Source organism: Arabidopsis lyrata (genome assembly GCF_000004255.2).
Source record: "Arabidopsis lyrata subsp. lyrata unplaced genomic scaffold ARALYscaffold_8, whole genome shotgun sequence".
NCBI classification, from domain to species: domain Eukaryota; kingdom Viridiplantae; phylum Streptophyta; class Magnoliopsida; order Brassicales; family Brassicaceae; genus Arabidopsis; species Arabidopsis lyrata.
This window is the reverse complement of record NW_003302548.1, coordinates 6,241,138-6,259,038: the sequence shown is the minus strand read 5'-3', so window position 1 is coordinate 6,259,038 and position 17,901 is coordinate 6,241,138. Positions and strand designations below refer to the sequence as shown.

Sequence of the window (17,901 nt, the reverse complement as noted above, 5' to 3'; positions counted from 1 at the left end):
AAGAGTCACTATGCGAACGGACAATGTAAATAAGGTCTGACTAGGCGAACATACAGAAGTAGGAAATGAAACAACATTTATTCGGCAGTAAGCAAAAAAGCCGGAGTGTCGTCGCACATGCACTTTGAGTTAGGAAATTCTATTCGGTGAGCAGAACACTTGAACTCCTTGACCAGCAAGGTCGAGAATTGGCATCATACAGTCCGGAATGCGAGCATATTCGGAGATTCCAAGCTCGGTCCAATCTCCGGGGTGGGAGTTAAGGATGTAAAGGTCTCTCGATATCGCGGTAACCCTGCGCTGCATTCGATGTATCTTTTTCTGGAGTTTCCTCCTCTCCAGTGTCAGCTTCTGGTCGAATCGCAAACGCCTTTGTGAATGCCATCTTTGTTTCTTGATCTCTGTCTGGGAGGTCCTTGATCAAAGCACACAGAGCTCGGATTTGGGATCTGAAGAAGTCGCGAGGTGGAGAAGGCCGCCTACTTGGCACATTTGGAGCATCTCCATCCATCATTCTGACCCTGGAGAAATCAGACATGGACTCCGAACATCTAAGGTTGAATTCCATATCTGCAAACAGAAAAGAGGATGATGGGAAATAAAGAAAAGGTGAAGTTACAATTTATAAGGACATCGTATTCCTAGTAGGCCGTGTTTTCCATCCTGGAACGGAGTGATTCGCGAAAGGATTTATGCCCTTTAACCAATCCTGCATTTAAGACGTATCTCCGAGAATATTTTGAGAAAAAGGAAAGCATCCTACATTTAAGACGTATCTCCGAGAATATTTTGAGAAAAAAGAAAGCAGTAAAATTTTCCATAAACAAAATGGGCCGAAGCCCATTACGAGTTTAAAAATAAAAAAACAAGGTAAAGTAAGGAAAACGGAGTTCGGGACATTTATGGAAGGGGCTCAGGAACAGGCTCCTCCATCGCCGATTTAGCATCCAAAGTGGATGCCTCGTTCTTGCTACCCACTTCGGGCTCGTTCCGAACGCGTTTTCGATGGATGCTGCCCTCCTCCTCTTCGCTGTCGGATGGATCGATTTCGACCGGGGCATTCACGGGCCCCGGAACTTGGCCTTTAGCACGGAGATACATTTGGAGCATCTTCGGGATCTCTGCAATAGAATCAAAGTTCCTCCACTCCCATTGAAAGGGATCACTCTCCAAAGCCCTCACTTTCCTCTCCACTCGAGCAATGCGAGCCTCGAATGTTTGCCTTTTAAGACCTAGCCGCTGTCTCTCATCGCACAAACGGCGATGTTTGTCGACGACCTGGCATGGAGACAGTTAAACTAAAGGGGGGGGGCAAAAAATTCTGACCAAAGAGGTCGAATACTAACCTTATCCATAAAGTCACAAGCCTCTTTCTTCTCCTTCGAAGGAAAGTGAAATACGGCGTGAGGAAAGAGAACACTGGCCGGCTCGAAACCATCGCCGGACAAGAATAGTGGGCTGCCAGGGTCGACGGGGGTCACATCTTTGTTTTCCATTCTCGTAATATTTCTCAAGTAAGATTCTGAAGTCGTATTTGAAGAAAGGTCAGAGGTAGATAAGCCCTTGTTTATAATGGTTTAGGGTTTGTCTTGGAACCGTAAATCCAATAATGGTAGCATGCCCGAGTGGTTTAAACCGTTTTTGGAAATTGAGAAAAGGCAGTTATTGCCTTAAAGACGTGTAGCTTTTTCTATTTTCCAAGGAGGGGAAAGGGAAAGAGCAACCGTCGCATTTAAGGCGAAAAGCCCATTAAGTACAAAAAGTTTTTTGAGGCCCAAGCCCAACAAATTTACCGAGTTGACTAAACCCGAAGTGGGAAACTCGCGTTAAGCCGAGCTCAGTTCTCGCACTCTAAGAGAAATGTCTAATCAGCCTAAAAATCTCGAAACATAGCCACAAGGCCAAAAGGTGTTAAAAGCGGACTTTGCAAACCCGCACACTGTTTTAACCAAATCCTCTAGGGATTATAACTTGAAAAGGTTTAAAAGCCTCCTTAGGCAAATATCTTGTTTTAAAAATGAAAAAGAAGCCTCCTTAGGCAAAAACATGTCCAAAGATAAATTTTAAGTTTTCAAATGAACGGGACAAGCCCCAGTTTAGAGTGGATGCAGCCACTACGGGTCAGCAGCCACCTCGGGCTCGACTTTGATTTAACAAAGCTTCATTCGGTTCCTTGGCCGAGACTTGTTCAGAAGAAGTTCCCTGCTCATTCCCGAAGGCACAGTCATCTTCCGAGGTGACCACCGGTACAGCAGGAACCTCGAATGGGGCAGCACCTTCCGGCTCACTTGAACCTGGGAGTGATAGTTCTAGTCAGTCAAAAACACAAAGCATGTAAATAGTGAGTGTCAAGAGTGGGATTTACCGGCCCAGTCTAGACCCGATTCACCCAAGGGAGGTGATTCGGTGAAGAATTCCTCGAACTGGTGAGGGTTGAAGGATGAAACGGGAAGAGCTGCAAAGGAGAAATCCTCTTCATGGATTTGATCTAACAAGAGTAGATTGCTCTCGTGTTCCTTGATATCCGATTCAAGCTCAGATCGCGCCTTTTCGGTTTGAATGAAGCGGATGGCCCCTTGAATCAGCTCCATCCCGCGTCCCTTGACCTCCTTTCTGGACTTTGATGCCGACTTTGCCAACTCTGAATCTCGCAGCTTGACGACCACTTTGTACCTCGCGTCAAGTTTGACGAGTTGGTTATTCAAAGAATAAGCAGTCGATTCAGACTCGGAAAGTCTACCTTGAACACTAGAAAGTTCAACTTCAAGTCGCTCATTCCGGCTGTACTGGTCTTGCAGCTCATCTTTCGTCTTCGAGAGTTTGGATGAATATTGGTCGACTTGGTCTTCCAATTCCTACTTAGAGTCAGAAAGAGAACGGAGGTCAGCCTCGAGAGCAGAAAACTTGTCCTTCCATGTATCGATCTCCTGTTCCTGATTGAGCAACAGCCCTTCATAATGTTCAACCATGTCGTTGAGCTCACTGTTTGCCTAGTATTAAGCACAAACCCAAAATGGTAAGTCAATACGAAAAGTAAAAACGAGACCGGAAAAGTAAGGCGGAACTAACCCGATATGAATGATAAGCATGAAATAAGAAGCGTTCGCGGATTGCGGAGCGCCACTTGTCGAAGGCTGGTAGGACCGCACCTGTTCGAGTCTTGAAGCATCGACGAACTTCTCACGCTTAGAAGCTCATTCAGTTCGGGGACTCCGATAATGTACCCGGCCTCCGCCGAAACGGTTATAATCCCAAGGATGGTTCGAAGAAGATTGGGGGTTAATTGAGGTAAAGCAATCTCAAGAGCTGCTAAGTATCGGACTAGGGCTTCAGGGAGAGGAAAGGTTAATCCGCAGCCCTTGAAATAGATCTCGTACACGCAGAAGTAGCCAACGCGATGGTTTTCCGGGGACTCCGTAGGACCGGCTATCTGCGACTCCGCCATGATTCCAGGCGGAATCCGGCAAAGCTCTTTCAATCGTTCGAGAGATTGAAGAGTACAGGTGGATCTGTAGTGAGGACCAACGATGTCATTAGGACGGGTGCATTCGTCTCTGCTAGAACCTCTTTCGTCGTAAGTCGGGGACTCGGGTCTATCGGAATCGGAATTCATCGGGAAAGGTGGAAGAATTCGAGGTTCGGAGAAAAGAAATTTGACGAGAGAAGCAGAGAGAGATTTTAATCTAAAAAGGAGAAGAGTAAAAGTGAAAAATGAAAAGAAGTTACCTCACGCAAGCTAAGTGGTGATGACGGAACCGCCTCGGGAGTCGTGGGAGAAGTGGGAAGGTTTTTTCCACTTTAATAGTAATTAGTTAAGATACGGTCATAATGATGACAGATGTCACGCAGATAAATATGGATAGAGCCCAAATTAAAGGATTGATGGAATCTTGGCGGGAAATTAGAGGATTCCCAAAACGCAATCTTTGGTCATTGAAGCATTAAAGTCCTCCGAATTGAAGTAACACTTCGAAGGACTTGGGGGGCTAATTGTTGGTGTCGGATCCCGCACAGATAGTTCGGGACCAACCAAAGATTGCCATGTAGGCAAAAAATAGGGCCCATGAGTTCCTCGGGACAAAAAGGAAGGATACGCGCGAAGTGACCACACTGCGAGGTGGGGGAACGAAGTCGAAGTCAAGGATAGGTCGGTTTGGGATTATCTGGGCTAAAAGGCGAGGCCCATGAAGATCGGAGTCAATTCAAATTCAAACGTTAGGACAATAAATTCAAAGACTGAAACAGACTTATTTAAGAGAATAATTGTATTTAATTAGGAATTGAATGTCATTTACAAGTATAAGTAAGAGGGCCAAGTGCCATGTAAAAGGGACGCAATTTTTCTAACGAATACACTATAGTCATTTTCGATTCATAGTTTTTTTTTTACCACAACTTTTGTCCTCAAGAATAATCCTTCTCACTAAATAAATAAATACTTGAGTGTGTGAATCCGACATCCACAGAACCCCCAAAGGTATAAACAACAAAAATTAACTCATAACCTATTTATATTTTTAATATTGTTATTGATAGTCATTGACGACAATGGCCTTTTCGTTTACTGGCGACTAACGATCAACGACTGCGATGAGCGACTACTTCTGTTGTTCGTTTGATAGCCGTTGCGACTGGTCGTTGTGTTGTTCGTTTGATAGTCGCTGCGATCAGTCGCTATATTTTACATATTTTTTTATTTCTTTGAATATTTTTAATTTCGAAATTATTATTTTATGAAAATTTTAATTTTAAATAAAACTTACGTTATATACTATACATTTTTTAGAAACTTAATAATATTTTTTAATATTTAATTAAACAATTCATTTAATTTAATTTAAATTATAAAATTTTAAATTAATTTTATTTTATTATTTAATTTAATCTAGTTTAGTTCAATTTAAGCAAATTTAAACCAATGTAATTAATCTTAATTTTATTTTATTAATTTTATTGTATTTTGTTTTATTTTATTTTATTTTATTTTAAATTAAATTAATTTTATTTAAGTATTAATTTTATTTTATTTTGTAGTCGCTATATTGTTCGTTTCGCAGTCGCTGGCTACCAGCGACCAGTCGCTGGAAATCGCTGAAAATTTTAGCGACTGAAAATTCGGGTCTCTGGTCGGTGCAACCAGTCGCTGCGATTGGTCGCTGGTCGCAGTCGTTGGTCGCAGGCGACTGCCAAACGAATATGACCGATCTTGAATCAATTTTAGTATGAATTCTGTTGAGGAAATAAAAAAACATTAAATTATATTTTTTTTATCACAAGTCTTTAAAATGCTCATATTTTTTTCCCCCTTTTAATATCGTTTATGGTGGTAAGGTACTGATATCTCTGATTTATGTCTGTGAGCTTGATTTAATGTTTAACTTCCACAAGGTACTAAAACTTCTTGCTTTCTTACCAAAATGTGTCTCAGTCATTTGATTATCAGACAGAATGTGATTGGCACTAGAATAGTTTTAATAAGAAAGAGGGAAAATAGATTAGGCGGTTTTGGACCAATTGGTTAGTGGGAGAGTAAGAGAATTCATGAACAAGTATCTAAGGCTTGGTGTTGTGTTCTTGATTGTAACCAGCAATTCAGGATTAATAGAGGAAGAATTGTTTCGTTCTTACCATAAATGTTTGTGTAATTGTTTCTTCTTTACCTATGTTTAGCAAATTCTCCCTGATATATTTAAGTGCTTTATGAAAATACTCAAATGATGATGATTCTTGTTTGGCATACCATATCAAGCTTGTGTCCTTTTTATGGAAAAATACTGATGGATAAATTGTGTTGCTTCGAGATTTCTATTACCTCTTTGTTGCAGGCGATCATCGAGAGGATGTCAGAACTGGACAAGCTAGAGTGATAAAATATGAGACAAAGTGATAGTCAAGGTTATGTTATGTCTTCTATTTTGCTCTTTTCTGTTATGTTATGTCTACATTAACCCCAAAAGATAGAAAAACATATACAACGGGACAACTCAAAGAAAGCTAGTAGTATGAGACATGGTATTCAGATCCTTTTTGTCTTTTACACAATGTTAGACAATCAAAGAATTGATGGAGAAATTTGCTTAGCTTATATCAACCCATGAATTTTGACATTTTGAAATCCTTGATAACCTGATAAGGGATTCATATATACGGTAGAATATCGAAGTCTTTCTGCAAATCGCGGTCTTTTGCATATGGATCCACCTATCAGACTTTGTAATAACCTGATAAGGGATTCATATATACGGTAGAATATCGAAGTCTTTCTGCAAATCACGGTCTTTTGCATATGGATCCACCTATCAGACTTTGTAATAATCAACCCCCATTGCAATACCTTCTTCCTCTTCTTCTTTCGATTCGTTACTTGTTCTCACTCGATAATTAACGGAAACTCAGGTGGATGATAACGTATTGAACCTACTAGTTGCATGCAATATATAGAATAAAATACATTCAAAGACGAGACGTTATAGCATAATACATAAAGCAAAAATCAGCAAAGCCACATTTCCTAAAGTTACTTTGTTCTTTACAAAACAGAATCCTTAGTTTTCTTTTTCTTTGCTCAATTTTACATACCCTTCTTTCCCTCAGGACTGTGGCCAACAGACTCCAACTGGTTCCTCAAATTCTGATTATCCTCAAGAAGCCTATCATACTCCATAAGAAACCCATCAGCTTGCTTTCTCAGAGCCTCTGTTTCACCTTGTGCACCTTTTAGTTCTTTGCCTTTGCTTTCACTCTCCGATTCCAATGTCTTTATCTTCGCCTTTAACGCCGCGATTTCTTCCCCAATTGCTTTCACTTCCTCCCCACTTGTGTTTTTTCCATCCTCAAAACCTCTGTTCTGCTTCTTCGCAGTCTCCATTGTCTTCCTCAACAACCGAAGCTCTCTAATGTAATGGTGTAGTCGATCAATCATAAGCGAGAGAAACAACACAAATCCTGAAATATAGAAAAATTCAATAACCTCAATCCTCAAAGAGTTAACCCTAAGCAAATCAGATTCGTATTAGATTCGTAATATGGTCAGACCTAAGTATCACAATTTTCCCTAATTACACTCCTTAATTCAATAACAAATCCAACAAACAATTCTTACTAATCTAAGAGAGTGACACTAAGCAAATCAGATTCATATTAGAATGGTATTATGATCAAATCTGATATCTGAATTCTAAGGATCAAGATTTGCCCTAATTATATCCTTAATCACAGATTTAACAGAATCATCACAAACCTCAATCAAAACCAAATGAAGAGTAACCCCAAAGCAAATCAAATTCATATCAGATCTAAGGATCACAATTTTTCCCTAATTATTCCTAAAATCAATTTCTTACTGAATTAAGAGATCGAAAATTTAGTGATTATACCCATAAGAGAAGCTTCGAGAAGATACTTCGAAGCAAGAACTTGATCAGTAGGATTAAGAACAGCACCATCTTCAGATCGGCGTTGGATTTTGACTAAACTGTAGATACTCGACAACAGAACGATGAACACGGTAATTCCGATGGTTTTCACGACGACGGGACCACGGCCACGTTTGATCCGATCGAAGGTGAGGATGATTAGCTTTCGGAGAGGAGTTTTGAAGAGGAGAAGAAGGATTAGTGCCATTTCGGCGAAGATCACTGTGTAAAGGAGGTGGATCATTGTTCGTCGCCGGTGAGAGTAAACCCTAGATTGATGATCGGAGAAGAAGAAAAAGGAGAGAGAACGTAACGTGTTGTTGTGTCGGTCAATGGAAATAAATGAAAAAGCGTTACTTTTTAAGTGGGTTTTAAGATATTTTGTTGGGGCAATAAATGACACGTCATCTTACTTTTTTTAAATCATTTCCAATCGTTTGCTGTTAACTAAAATACACGTATATAGAACTCATGTCGGCAACCATGAAGTTTGTGATTCAAATTTTATTTTATAATATTGTAAACTAGTGTTTGATCCGTGTTCTGCTTTTTTATTACTCCTTTCTATTATATAAGATTTTTTTTACTTTCAATAAATGATTTATATTAATTTAATAATTTTTAATTGTTTTAATTATACAATATTTTCTTTTATTAGTTGGATTTTTATAAATAAGAAAATATTTATTATTTCTTAATTTTTCTGCTTTAGTCCAAACATCTAATAAAATGGGACAAAGAGAATATAACAATAGATAAAATCGCAAATTTAAACTAGGGCTAGGACTATTATCCGGGATCCGCTCTGATCCGCTCCAAAAAAAAGGATATCCGGATCCGGATAATAGAATCATAGATCCGTTTAAAACGGATCCGGATCCAGGTATCAATATTTTTGTGATCCGATATCTGGAACCGGATAAATATCCGTTACCTAAAAATATCATTAAAATATATATGTAATCGTTATATAAATTAACACTTGAAAACAAATATGACAGAAAATAACGAAGGCTTACAAACTCATATATATAACAGCGTGGAGAAGGCTGTGGTGCGGTCCATCCAAATCCGCATGAATTATCCATATATTTTTATTTTTAATTTGCAAATATTAAAAACAAGAATATATGTGTTGTAATACATATCTAAAAATTCTTTCACTCTAACGTAACACCTCTCTCTCTCCTTTTCTTTTTTTTTTTTCTCCTTTTTGACTTTATCTTTCATCTCCACAAATTTTGAGGTAATGTCTTTGTAATTTGTTCTATAATCATAATTTCAACCATGGGCATGAGTGTAATTGTGAAATATCTTTTCATAATTTTGTCTCCATAATATTAGGCATTAGCATACTATTATTTATTATATTAGCCACAACAGTTTTTATTATTATTATTGTGCTTTTCTATGGTTGAAACTTTTAAAAGATTTAGCAATAATTATATCAAAAAACTTTATTTTAGATCAATTAGAATATTTAAGATTCATAAATCTATGAAAATGTTTCTTCATTTTCAGAAAATAATAATAATTTATAATTATTAATATATTTAATTCTAACATATTTATCTATAATCTGTAATACGTACCGCTTGTTGCTCTTTTACCATTCAAACATTTTAGTGTGTAGTTTTTTACCAATCAAACGTTATTTTGTACCGCTTATTTTGTACTAACCACACTTGTCCCGCAAATACGTTTTTTCTGCATATACCGCAGTTGAACCGTACCGCACTATAATAACGATGTTCCCACACAACAAAAACGCTATTACCATTCGGACCCATAATATTTTCTCTTTGCTTTTTGACGTTTGTCCACATCGGTTACGTAAACTCATTTTGTCTTCTGCAAGTGTTATAAGAGCACCTCCAATGGTTGGATCCAAACAAGATTTATAATTTTAACAATGGAAAATAAAAAATTTAGAATGTTTGAGTGTTTTTTATTTTGAGACAGTCCAATGGTGAGATCCAAAAAGTGAGGATCTAAAAATTTCAAATTTTGAAAAAATGTGTATAAGTTGTTTGTGTTACAAGATTCATGTTCCATTATATGAGCAGAGCAAACTTCGATGGGCCTCCAATCAAACTTCAGCAAAGAAAACCAAAAGAAACTTGATTAAATTGATGCGGTGAGAACCAAATCATGGCTAATGGATGAATCGATACTATGGACCAGAAACATGGGAACAAACAGTCTAACCCTAAGCACAATCATGCCCTACTCGTCTTCAGTTAACCCCAATTTAACTTAGAACAAAGAACCCTAAATTTTCGAAAATCGCAGTCCTAATTTCTATAGCCTCAAGTAAAAAAACAATTTGTATTATGGGTAAGAGATTCGTACCCTCAGAAAGAGATTGGTGAAGGAAAAACGCCGATTTATTGAAGAAAATACTCTGATTGCTTCATTGAAAGTCGCGGATTTGCTTAACCTAGTACCTCCAAATTGCTGAACCCAACTCGCCAATCGTGACCAGCGTCAGTGGAGATGATGTTCACGCCGCATCGAGGAGTCCGAGCTCAATCTTCTCCTCCGTTTGCTTCGGATTTCGTCTGACAGAGCTCAATTGCCGTGCATGAGAGAGAGAGATAGAGGGAGAGAGAGAGAGATTAAAAAAAAAACACGGAGTCAAAAAAATTTCCCTCTTCTACAAATATATCCACCAGTAATATAGCGACACGTATGAGATCCAAACTAATGTCTAAAAATCCAATTTTGGATATGAGTCTATTGTTTTTTTTTTTTTTTTTTTTAAATTTATTTTTTAGATCTTTTTATACTTAGATCTCATACTTATATCTCCCATTGGAGGATCTAAAAACATTTTATATTGGGGTTTTATTTATCGCCATGCTTCACTAACAAATCATAACGTTTTTGTTGCAAAACAGATCGTTATCACGTGTAAGCCCATTTGACTTTACATTTGTCTGGCTTCGACTCTAATTACATTTGTAAGAATATTAGAATTCTAGAAGTATCGCACCTGCCATCGGAAGAATATAGAATCCACGAACTGAAAGAGAATTTGGGACTTATAGACCGTTGGTGCATGTTTAAGAAACTACTCAACAAATAAAAATAAAAGTGCTCATTTCTGATATAGTACTGTTAGATGTCCTTCATTTTCAATATAAAACATTATATCGTATAATCAACTTATCATTTCAGAAATTACAAAATAAATTAAAAACCACAATAAAATTTTAATTGTCTTTTAAATTAACCTTTGAACTCTGATACCTTTTAAGAAATATGAATTTCTTACTCCAAATCAGCTAAGAGTGTGTGAACAATCTATGTCCATTATATACTATGTTAAAGATAAAACTCATACAATTTCACTTGTAGTGTTGGACATTCCAAGAGAACTAACCAACTAGTATCCAACATCGGAAAAACGGTGTATTTCCCCACGAAAAGTATCGCATCATAATAGATAGAGCCCAAATTTTAACCCCGATCTATAAGTCCTTGACAACAATGTTTTATGTCTATTTCTCCTCGAAACGTAAGTTCAATAGCTAAATCTCTCCGAATTAATACTTCTAGATCTATTAAGACACATGTCTGGGTTTCGTCGGTTATTGTTTACTTAACCGTTTATAACCAAAGAAAACCTAATTTTGACCCGATTAAAACACAAACCCAATACCCTTCTTCTTCTTTCCTCTCCTTCTTCTTTTCTTCACCCGATTTCAAAATCTGGGTTTTGTTATTGTCAAAAATTTCTCTTTTTCACCCGATTTCAAAATCTGGGTGGTTTTTTTATTGTCAAAATTGGAATTCACTTTTCTTCTTGTTATTAAACCACTTATGATTAAGATTTTTACCAGCCAAAATCCTAGAACACGATCGTCTCGATTATAAGAAACAAAAGAGGTGAAGAGAGAATCACATATTAAATAGGAAATTGTATAAATGTCAAACACAAACACTAATCAAAGCTTAGACATATACACATAACTCTGTTAATCAATAATCTCTGAAAATCCAATCCATTGTATGTATATGTCTTAATCTCTTCATAAACATGGAGATTCCAAGCAAGCCATGTATAAAACTAAGTCCACTAAAGCTTAGGCACTTCAAAAGCAGTCTATTATATTGACACATTACTGTTCAATTGACATTCAAAAACAGAGAAATTATGCTCCATGGAAGCTTCGTCATTCCCGCCGCCTTCGCCGCAAAACCAGTCCTCGTCGAAGAATTAGCTCTTTCACCACCACCACGATCTTTACCTTTACCATAACCGCGATTTCCCACTTCTCCTTGCGATCAAGCCAATGATGATACTTCTTATCATCTTCTTCCTCAACAAAGCTAACTCTTATCACTTTACTCTTCTTCTTCCCATCCATGTTAAGTGTATTCACCTTCACCACATTGAATCCATAAAAAACAGAGTTTGAAGAAGAGATCGATTTGGTTAATCTCAAATTTGCATCCCAAATCGATTTGGTTAATCTCATCAATCTCAGAATCTTCATGGCGAAGAAGAGAGACTAATCAAAGCTTATCAATATCAAAGACCCATTGATTTCATCAACCAAAAGTTAGTCTTTTGTTATTGTTTTTAAACGAAGAGAATCCTAGCGATGTCAAATTGATGGTATCGAAACCCTAAATATTTTGAAGCGAAGAAGAAGAAAAAGTTCGATCGGGTCGTTAATGGGTCGGCCGGGTTTGAGTTAATTTTTGATAATTTCGGTTTAGTTTTGGTTAAAGTTGGTTTTAAAATGGTTAAGGCTGAATTGGTGTACACTAAACCGACGAAACCCAGATACGTGGGTTAATAGATCTCGAAGTATTAATTCGGGGAGATTTAGCTACTGAACTTACGTTTCGGGGAGAAATAGACATAAAACATTGTTTTTAAGGGCATATAGACCGGGATTAAAGTTTGGACTCTATCTGTTATGATGGGATACTTCTCGTGGGAAAATAGACCGTTTTCCCTCCAACATCACACTCGCATTGACCGAATTTTCATGGCTTTTTATATAATCTTAAGGAAACGGCAATAAAACTCTAAGTGGACGTAACTAACAATTTGGATTGTTATATAGGATTGTGGTTAAACGTGACTAACAATTTGGCCCGGTCATATTATACAAATATTACTTTGGATATGGTCCTTAATCCTTATCCATCAAAAATGTAAATTTCCAACGACTATTTATTTTTAATATATGCAAAAACTAAGTGGATATCTAATACTCCCATTTTGTCTTCCGACAAGAAATATATTTATTTCAACTTAAAGTATTTTCATGTTACGTATCACCCGTCATTCATGGGAAAGTAGATAAAATCGATTTTCATTTTCTATGATTACAATATATACATTATGATTATTTAGTGATTCAATATTTTATTCCCCATATAATATTAGATAACGAATATATGTTCCTCGTTCCCTCCTATTTGCATTTTGATTCTAAATGCTCTAAGATTGGTTTGTGGAAAAAAAAAAAAGATTGGTTTGTGGGTGATTACGTGATCTTTTCTATATTTCTTTCATCGTAGCAATGCTTTCTGTATTAGTAGACATATTTCTGCATGTCAATAAATTTCGAATAATTTAGGAGGCATATTTCTGTTTTCAATAAAAAGGATGCATTATTCCATCGATGTATTATTCCTGTTTATTCTTAACACAAAACATTTTTTCTATTGAATTTTGTATACTGGAAACTCAATCATCTTGTGCAAGTTAAAAAATAATAGAAAGAAAAAAAAACCATTAATTAGTTAATTTAAATTGTTATTTTTTTGAAAGAAAAAAAAACATTAGTTAGATAATATCTACATATCAAGCCATTACAAAATCTTTTATTATCAATGTCAGTTTGATGTTTCGAAAGAAAAAAAAAAAATCAAATGTCAGTTTGGTGATATTTACATGTAAGAATATTTGATATCACCAAACAGAGATTGATTTTTTCAATTCACCTCCAACAATTTCATTTCGTTGAACCTTTTTTACATGGTAAGACATTGATATCGTTATGTGGTGCTGCCAATAAGAATAAGGTCGATTAAGAGAGAGAAAGCATCCATATAATATTTGATATCGTTAACATATCGAACATATGTTATCCTCATTCTCTTCCACTTGAATATTAGATTCCCAATCCTCTAAGATTGATATGTGGGCTGTTCTTCTCTATTTACGTTTCATCGTAAGAAGAGTTCTGGATTAGCAACATATTTCTGCATGTTGGTAAAATTCGAATAATCTATAAAGAAATTTTCAGAAAAGGACAGTTTTTATTATTTGTCTCACCAATTGACAAAGTGGGGAAAGGGTTTCACGGTTTGACATTTAGCCAGATTTCTGACGAAAATGTCCCTCAACTAGAGACGTTACTGTGCTGGTTCGGTTTCTCTGATTTTGTTTTATTTGGTTTGTAAATATTTTTGAATTTAAATTAAAAAAAAAAAAAGAAGAACGGCGAAGAAAGCGAAGAGAAAGAGGAGGAAAAATCAGAGTACAAACCGTTTCCATTCTGAAAATCTAATATCTCATTTTGATTCTTTTACTTGGAAACGACCAAAAAGGGGAAAATTCCGGCGAATTCCGTTTCCATTCATCTTTAAATCTCTCATTATCTTACGACCAAAAGCAAAGAAATCTCCGACGAGTAAGATATCGGAGTACAGATGACTGCGAAGAAAAAGATTCTATTGAACAAGAAGACTCGGCGCCGCGCGAAGGTAGCGAAAAGTTCGGAGAAGGGTGAAGCGAATAGTTCACCGGAGAAGGGAATCGAGATTCCGAGTCCCTCGCCGGAGCCCGAGAGCACAAGTCAGGGTAAGTATCTGTAAACACCGAAATCAAATTTAATTGGGGATGGGGATTTAGGAATCGGAAATATGGGGATACTGATTTCGAATCGAGGATTTAATCCCCATATTTCTGGGTTTTCAAACTAAATCGATTTTTGCGCCAAAATAGAAAATTGAGAAGATTTATGTTCAAATCTGTGTACGTACGCGAAATTGGAGTTTTAAATTTTTCTACTTTAAGTGATTTTGAAAAAATGCGTATATGATTAATGGCCTACTAGGGTTTATTCGTTATAGTGTTCGTATGTTAAATTAGTTATGGATATTATAAACTGACATATTTCTATTACACATAACTTGCAGGAAGCATGGATCCGATTGAAGAAGGTAATACTGGTGAAGGATGTGAAGAGTTACCGCCGAGGCTTTTTGCTCTGGATAAGTACCCTACTGAAACGAAGATCAATGCGTATTCCAAACCGGAATGCCTTGCTGATATTGCAACAGCCCTTAAAGGAACTGAAGAAATGGGTTTTCTCCTATCTTCTCCTTTTGGAGAGCTCTTTAATATCCCTCCTAACATGGTATCATTTTCTGGCAAGCTAGTTCTTGGCATGATTTACCGTCAGTTAGTGACCAAAAAACGTTATGAGATGTGGATGGTTTTTGGTGGTCATCCACTGAGGTTTGGATTAAGAGAATTTTATCGGATAACCGGTTTGGAGTGTGGGAAGTATCCGGAAAAAAAAAGCTTTGGAGAAAGTGGTAACGGTGAAAAAGGGATGTACTTCTGTGTGGAAGGCTCTATTTGGTAATAAGTCTCCAACTATTGATGATTTGGTCGTGAGTTTGAAGACAGAGAAAAAATGCCAGGATGGATGAGACTAGCATTAGCGCTGATAATCATTGTTGATGGTGTTCTAATCTGTCAGAAGCAGCGAGTCCGACCTGTTTCAAAGACAGTTGAGATGACGAAAGACCTTGATTTCTTCTGCAAATACCCATGGGGAAGGCTTGCTTTCAACCGTACACTGGACAGGATATCCATATTCAAATCCGCTAAAAAGATAGAAGATGTGATAATTGGTTGCAAGCAGCAGTCTTATATGGTCTATGGCTTCCCACTAGCGATGCAGCTTTTTGCCTTCCAAACTATCCCATCTCTTCGTAAGCTAGTTCCTTCTTCTGCAGATGTAAACTTATTCACTCAGAGGTCAGTCAAAAATCTGGCCAAAATGCATCCAATCCGGACTTCCAGTATCTTGGAGTGCGAAGCTGCAGATCAGGTGTGTACGCTTTCTAATATACGTACATCGGATGATAAAATAATGCGTACATTCACTAAGACGTTAAAAACAAAATCTTATAGGTGGATGTCACCTATATTGTGGATCCAGAGGATACTGATTGTCCTGAATCCTTAGTATGGAATAAGGAAGTTGAGGATCCTAGAGTTGATTACATTTTGTGCAAGCTGATAGATGGGCACAAGTGGTCCGAAAACACATGGGTTGGAGGTCATGATGAGTGTCCAAAGCAGCTGCGGCCAGAAGAGAAAGGTAAGCATAAGTACAAACGATTTTCTCATTTATGAAAATACTCCTCTAATATAAAAACATAAATAAACTCAGTTGGTGCAGTCCGGAAGAGGCAACTACGGCAAAGAGCTCCGGTTGCTAATAAAAAACAGAAAATTAATGTTTAAGCTGAAGAGAATGACAACGCTGGGGAAAGTTTAGAAGATGAGAGGTTTGATAAGTATGTTGTTGAACTAAGGCGGTGTATGAGGAGGCAAGAAGCACAAAGGAACAAACTACATATGGAATTAAAAGAGTTCATCCGTGAAGAGATTCGTGCTGCTCTAAATCCAAAGGGCAAAACACAAGTACAACCTGAACCTTCCAGGGTATCAAAAAGCCCTATTAAAAAGGTGGACAAGCCAATGGTAAAGAAATCTCGAAATGTTCAGATTGGAACAAGAAGATCTCCTCGACTGAAGAAAATGAATACTTCAGAATACAATGTTGATGATGTACCTCCACCTTCTGAGAAGGTATGTCGTGTACGTACATTATGTTTGCGAAGATAATGTACGTACATACATTATGTTTGCGATGATAATGTTTTTTATGTTACAGGATGAAGAGAAAACTGCCCCTGAATCTGCTAGAAAAGAAGCAGATATGTCTGACAATGAAAGTGCTGGACTTTATTATGGTGGACCTTCTGACGAGGTATGTCGTGTACTAGAAATAGTCACAGAGTGTAGTATTGTACGTACATAAACTATAAATATGTTTATTTTCTTTATTTCAGGACGAAGTCATATGTGATAGTGGTGAATATGACAAAGGACCGCTAGATTCAGCTACCAAACAACAAGATAAGTCTGACACTGAAATGGAAGACATTTCTGAAGATGATAAGGACGTGTTGCCTGACGAGGAAACCAACACTGGAGATGATAAGGACGTGTTGCCTGATGAGGAACACAAAACTGGAGATGATGAGGACGTCTTGCCTGAGGATGAAACCAAAACTGGAGATGATCAGGACATGTTGCATCAGGAGGAAAGCAACGTTGGAGATGATCAAGAATTGTTTAATGCTCCTAGTTCCCCAAAACGTGGAGCTGACGAATTGGAGGTATGATCAAGTCAATGTTAAACTTTGAGTGACAGATAATAATGACCTACCCCTTAACTAATGAGTAATGAACCAATTGTAGGCTTCTCCGGCTGATGAACCTACAATTGCTGGTCAGAGGAATGCTGGAGGGGCTATTGCCGTTGATGGCAACCTTAGTTCTACGCCTTCACCGTCTTCTGTAATCGTATACACTGTAAGTTACTTATATGTTAGTACAATAATTTTGTTCCTCATTAATGTAACATAGTAACAAAGTAAATATTATGTATTCATCAGGTACTAAAAGAGTTGGGAACCTCTGTTGATGTAACTGCTGGTACCAATGTCATCGAGGTAACTGTGTTTATTAAATTAACTTATAAGTTCTATACATATGATGTACGTACATAAGCGTTATTGCGTACATATAACTGATGGTGGTGTACGTTATTTCGATAAGGTTGAACCAATGGTGAAAGCAGATATCATTTTGGGAGGAGATAACAACACTATCGTTAATGAGGCTAAAACAACCGCATCTGCTCCTCAAAATCTTGTAAGTCTATATATGTTATTTACATATCATTCAATTATTTCAATATAAGCTTTCTATTTGTTTGATTTAGTAATTAAATATATTTTTCAGGAGGAAACAAAAAATAATTTTGATGTGGGAGTAAGTGAGTCTCAAAAACCTGAGGATGTTGTCCCCATAAAAGAGAATAAATCTATTAAAAGAAGAGTTATTTTTGAGGATAAAGAGGATATAACCGCCTCTACCATGGAAAATCAAGTAAGTTATAGAGGCTGTTGTTAATAAATTATATACATATATCTTTAAGGTTTTAAATATGAATGTAAAATAATTTGACATTTTTTTGGTGCAGGAGGAACCGAAGAAGGATGCAGGTGTGGCAGGAAGTGATGGTCAAATTCCTGATGATTCCAAGGATGTCGAGATATTAATTGAGTCGAAAGAATCATCATCAAACTCTGCGTTTTTGGTCAAGGCCGGAAATGAACCATACAACCCATTAGAGAAGGTGAACGATGC

At 37.1% G+C, this 17,901-nt stretch overlaps 3 protein-coding genes and 2 long non-coding RNA genes across 6 annotated transcripts; 2 read left to right on the top strand and 3 right to left on the bottom strand.

The window, feature by feature from the left end:
* Nucleotides 1–900: 900 nt before the first annotated feature.
* LOC110228496 lies at nucleotides 901–1,496 on the bottom strand. Of its 2 annotated transcripts, XM_021026146.1 has the most exons (3): nucleotides 1,347–1,496; nucleotides 1,226–1,278; nucleotides 901–991 (listed from the first exon to the last, which is right to left on the bottom strand). In XM_021026146.1, exons 1-3 carry the CDS (start codon nucleotides 1,494–1,496, stop codon nucleotides 901–903), a joined length of 294 nt encoding a protein of 97 aa, XP_020881805.1. The 2 variants fall into 2 exon arrangements, with proteins under 2 accessions (XP_020881805.1, XP_020881801.1); XM_021026142.1 differs by having other exon boundaries at nucleotides 901–1,278.
* A 4,913-nt stretch (nucleotides 1,497–6,409) lies between these two features.
* Nucleotides 6,410–7,763, bottom strand: LOC9299838 (B-cell receptor-associated protein 31). The gene is made up of 2 exons (XM_002863716.2): nucleotides 7,377–7,763; nucleotides 6,410–6,945 (listed from the first exon to the last, which is right to left on the bottom strand). Exons 1-2 carry the CDS (start codon nucleotides 7,657–7,659, stop codon nucleotides 6,572–6,574), a joined length of 657 nt encoding a protein of 218 aa, XP_002863762.1. The 5' UTR covers nucleotides 7,660–7,763; the 3' UTR covers nucleotides 6,410–6,571.
* Nucleotides 7,764–9,244: 1,481 nt separating this feature from the next.
* Nucleotides 9,245–10,166, bottom strand: LOC110225339. The gene is made up of 2 exons (XR_002329714.1): nucleotides 9,768–10,166; nucleotides 9,245–9,509 (listed from the first exon to the last, which is right to left on the bottom strand). It is a non-coding gene; the product is annotated as an uncharacterized LOC110225339 (long non-coding RNA).
* A 5,995-nt stretch (nucleotides 10,167–16,161) lies between these two features.
* On the top strand, nucleotides 16,162–16,871 carry LOC110230304 (FK506-binding nuclear protein-like). The gene is made up of 3 exons (XM_021032829.1): nucleotides 16,162–16,272; nucleotides 16,358–16,453; nucleotides 16,536–16,871. Exons 1-3 carry the CDS (start codon nucleotides 16,162–16,164, stop codon nucleotides 16,869–16,871), a joined length of 543 nt encoding a protein of 180 aa, XP_020888488.1.
* Nucleotides 16,872–17,026: 155 nt separating this feature from the next.
* Nucleotides 17,027–17,363, top strand: LOC110230274. The gene is made up of 3 exons (XR_002333389.1): nucleotides 17,027–17,061; nucleotides 17,145–17,201; nucleotides 17,308–17,363. It is a non-coding gene; the product is annotated as an uncharacterized LOC110230274 (long non-coding RNA).
* The last annotated feature ends 538 nt before the right edge of the window (nucleotides 17,364–17,901 follow it).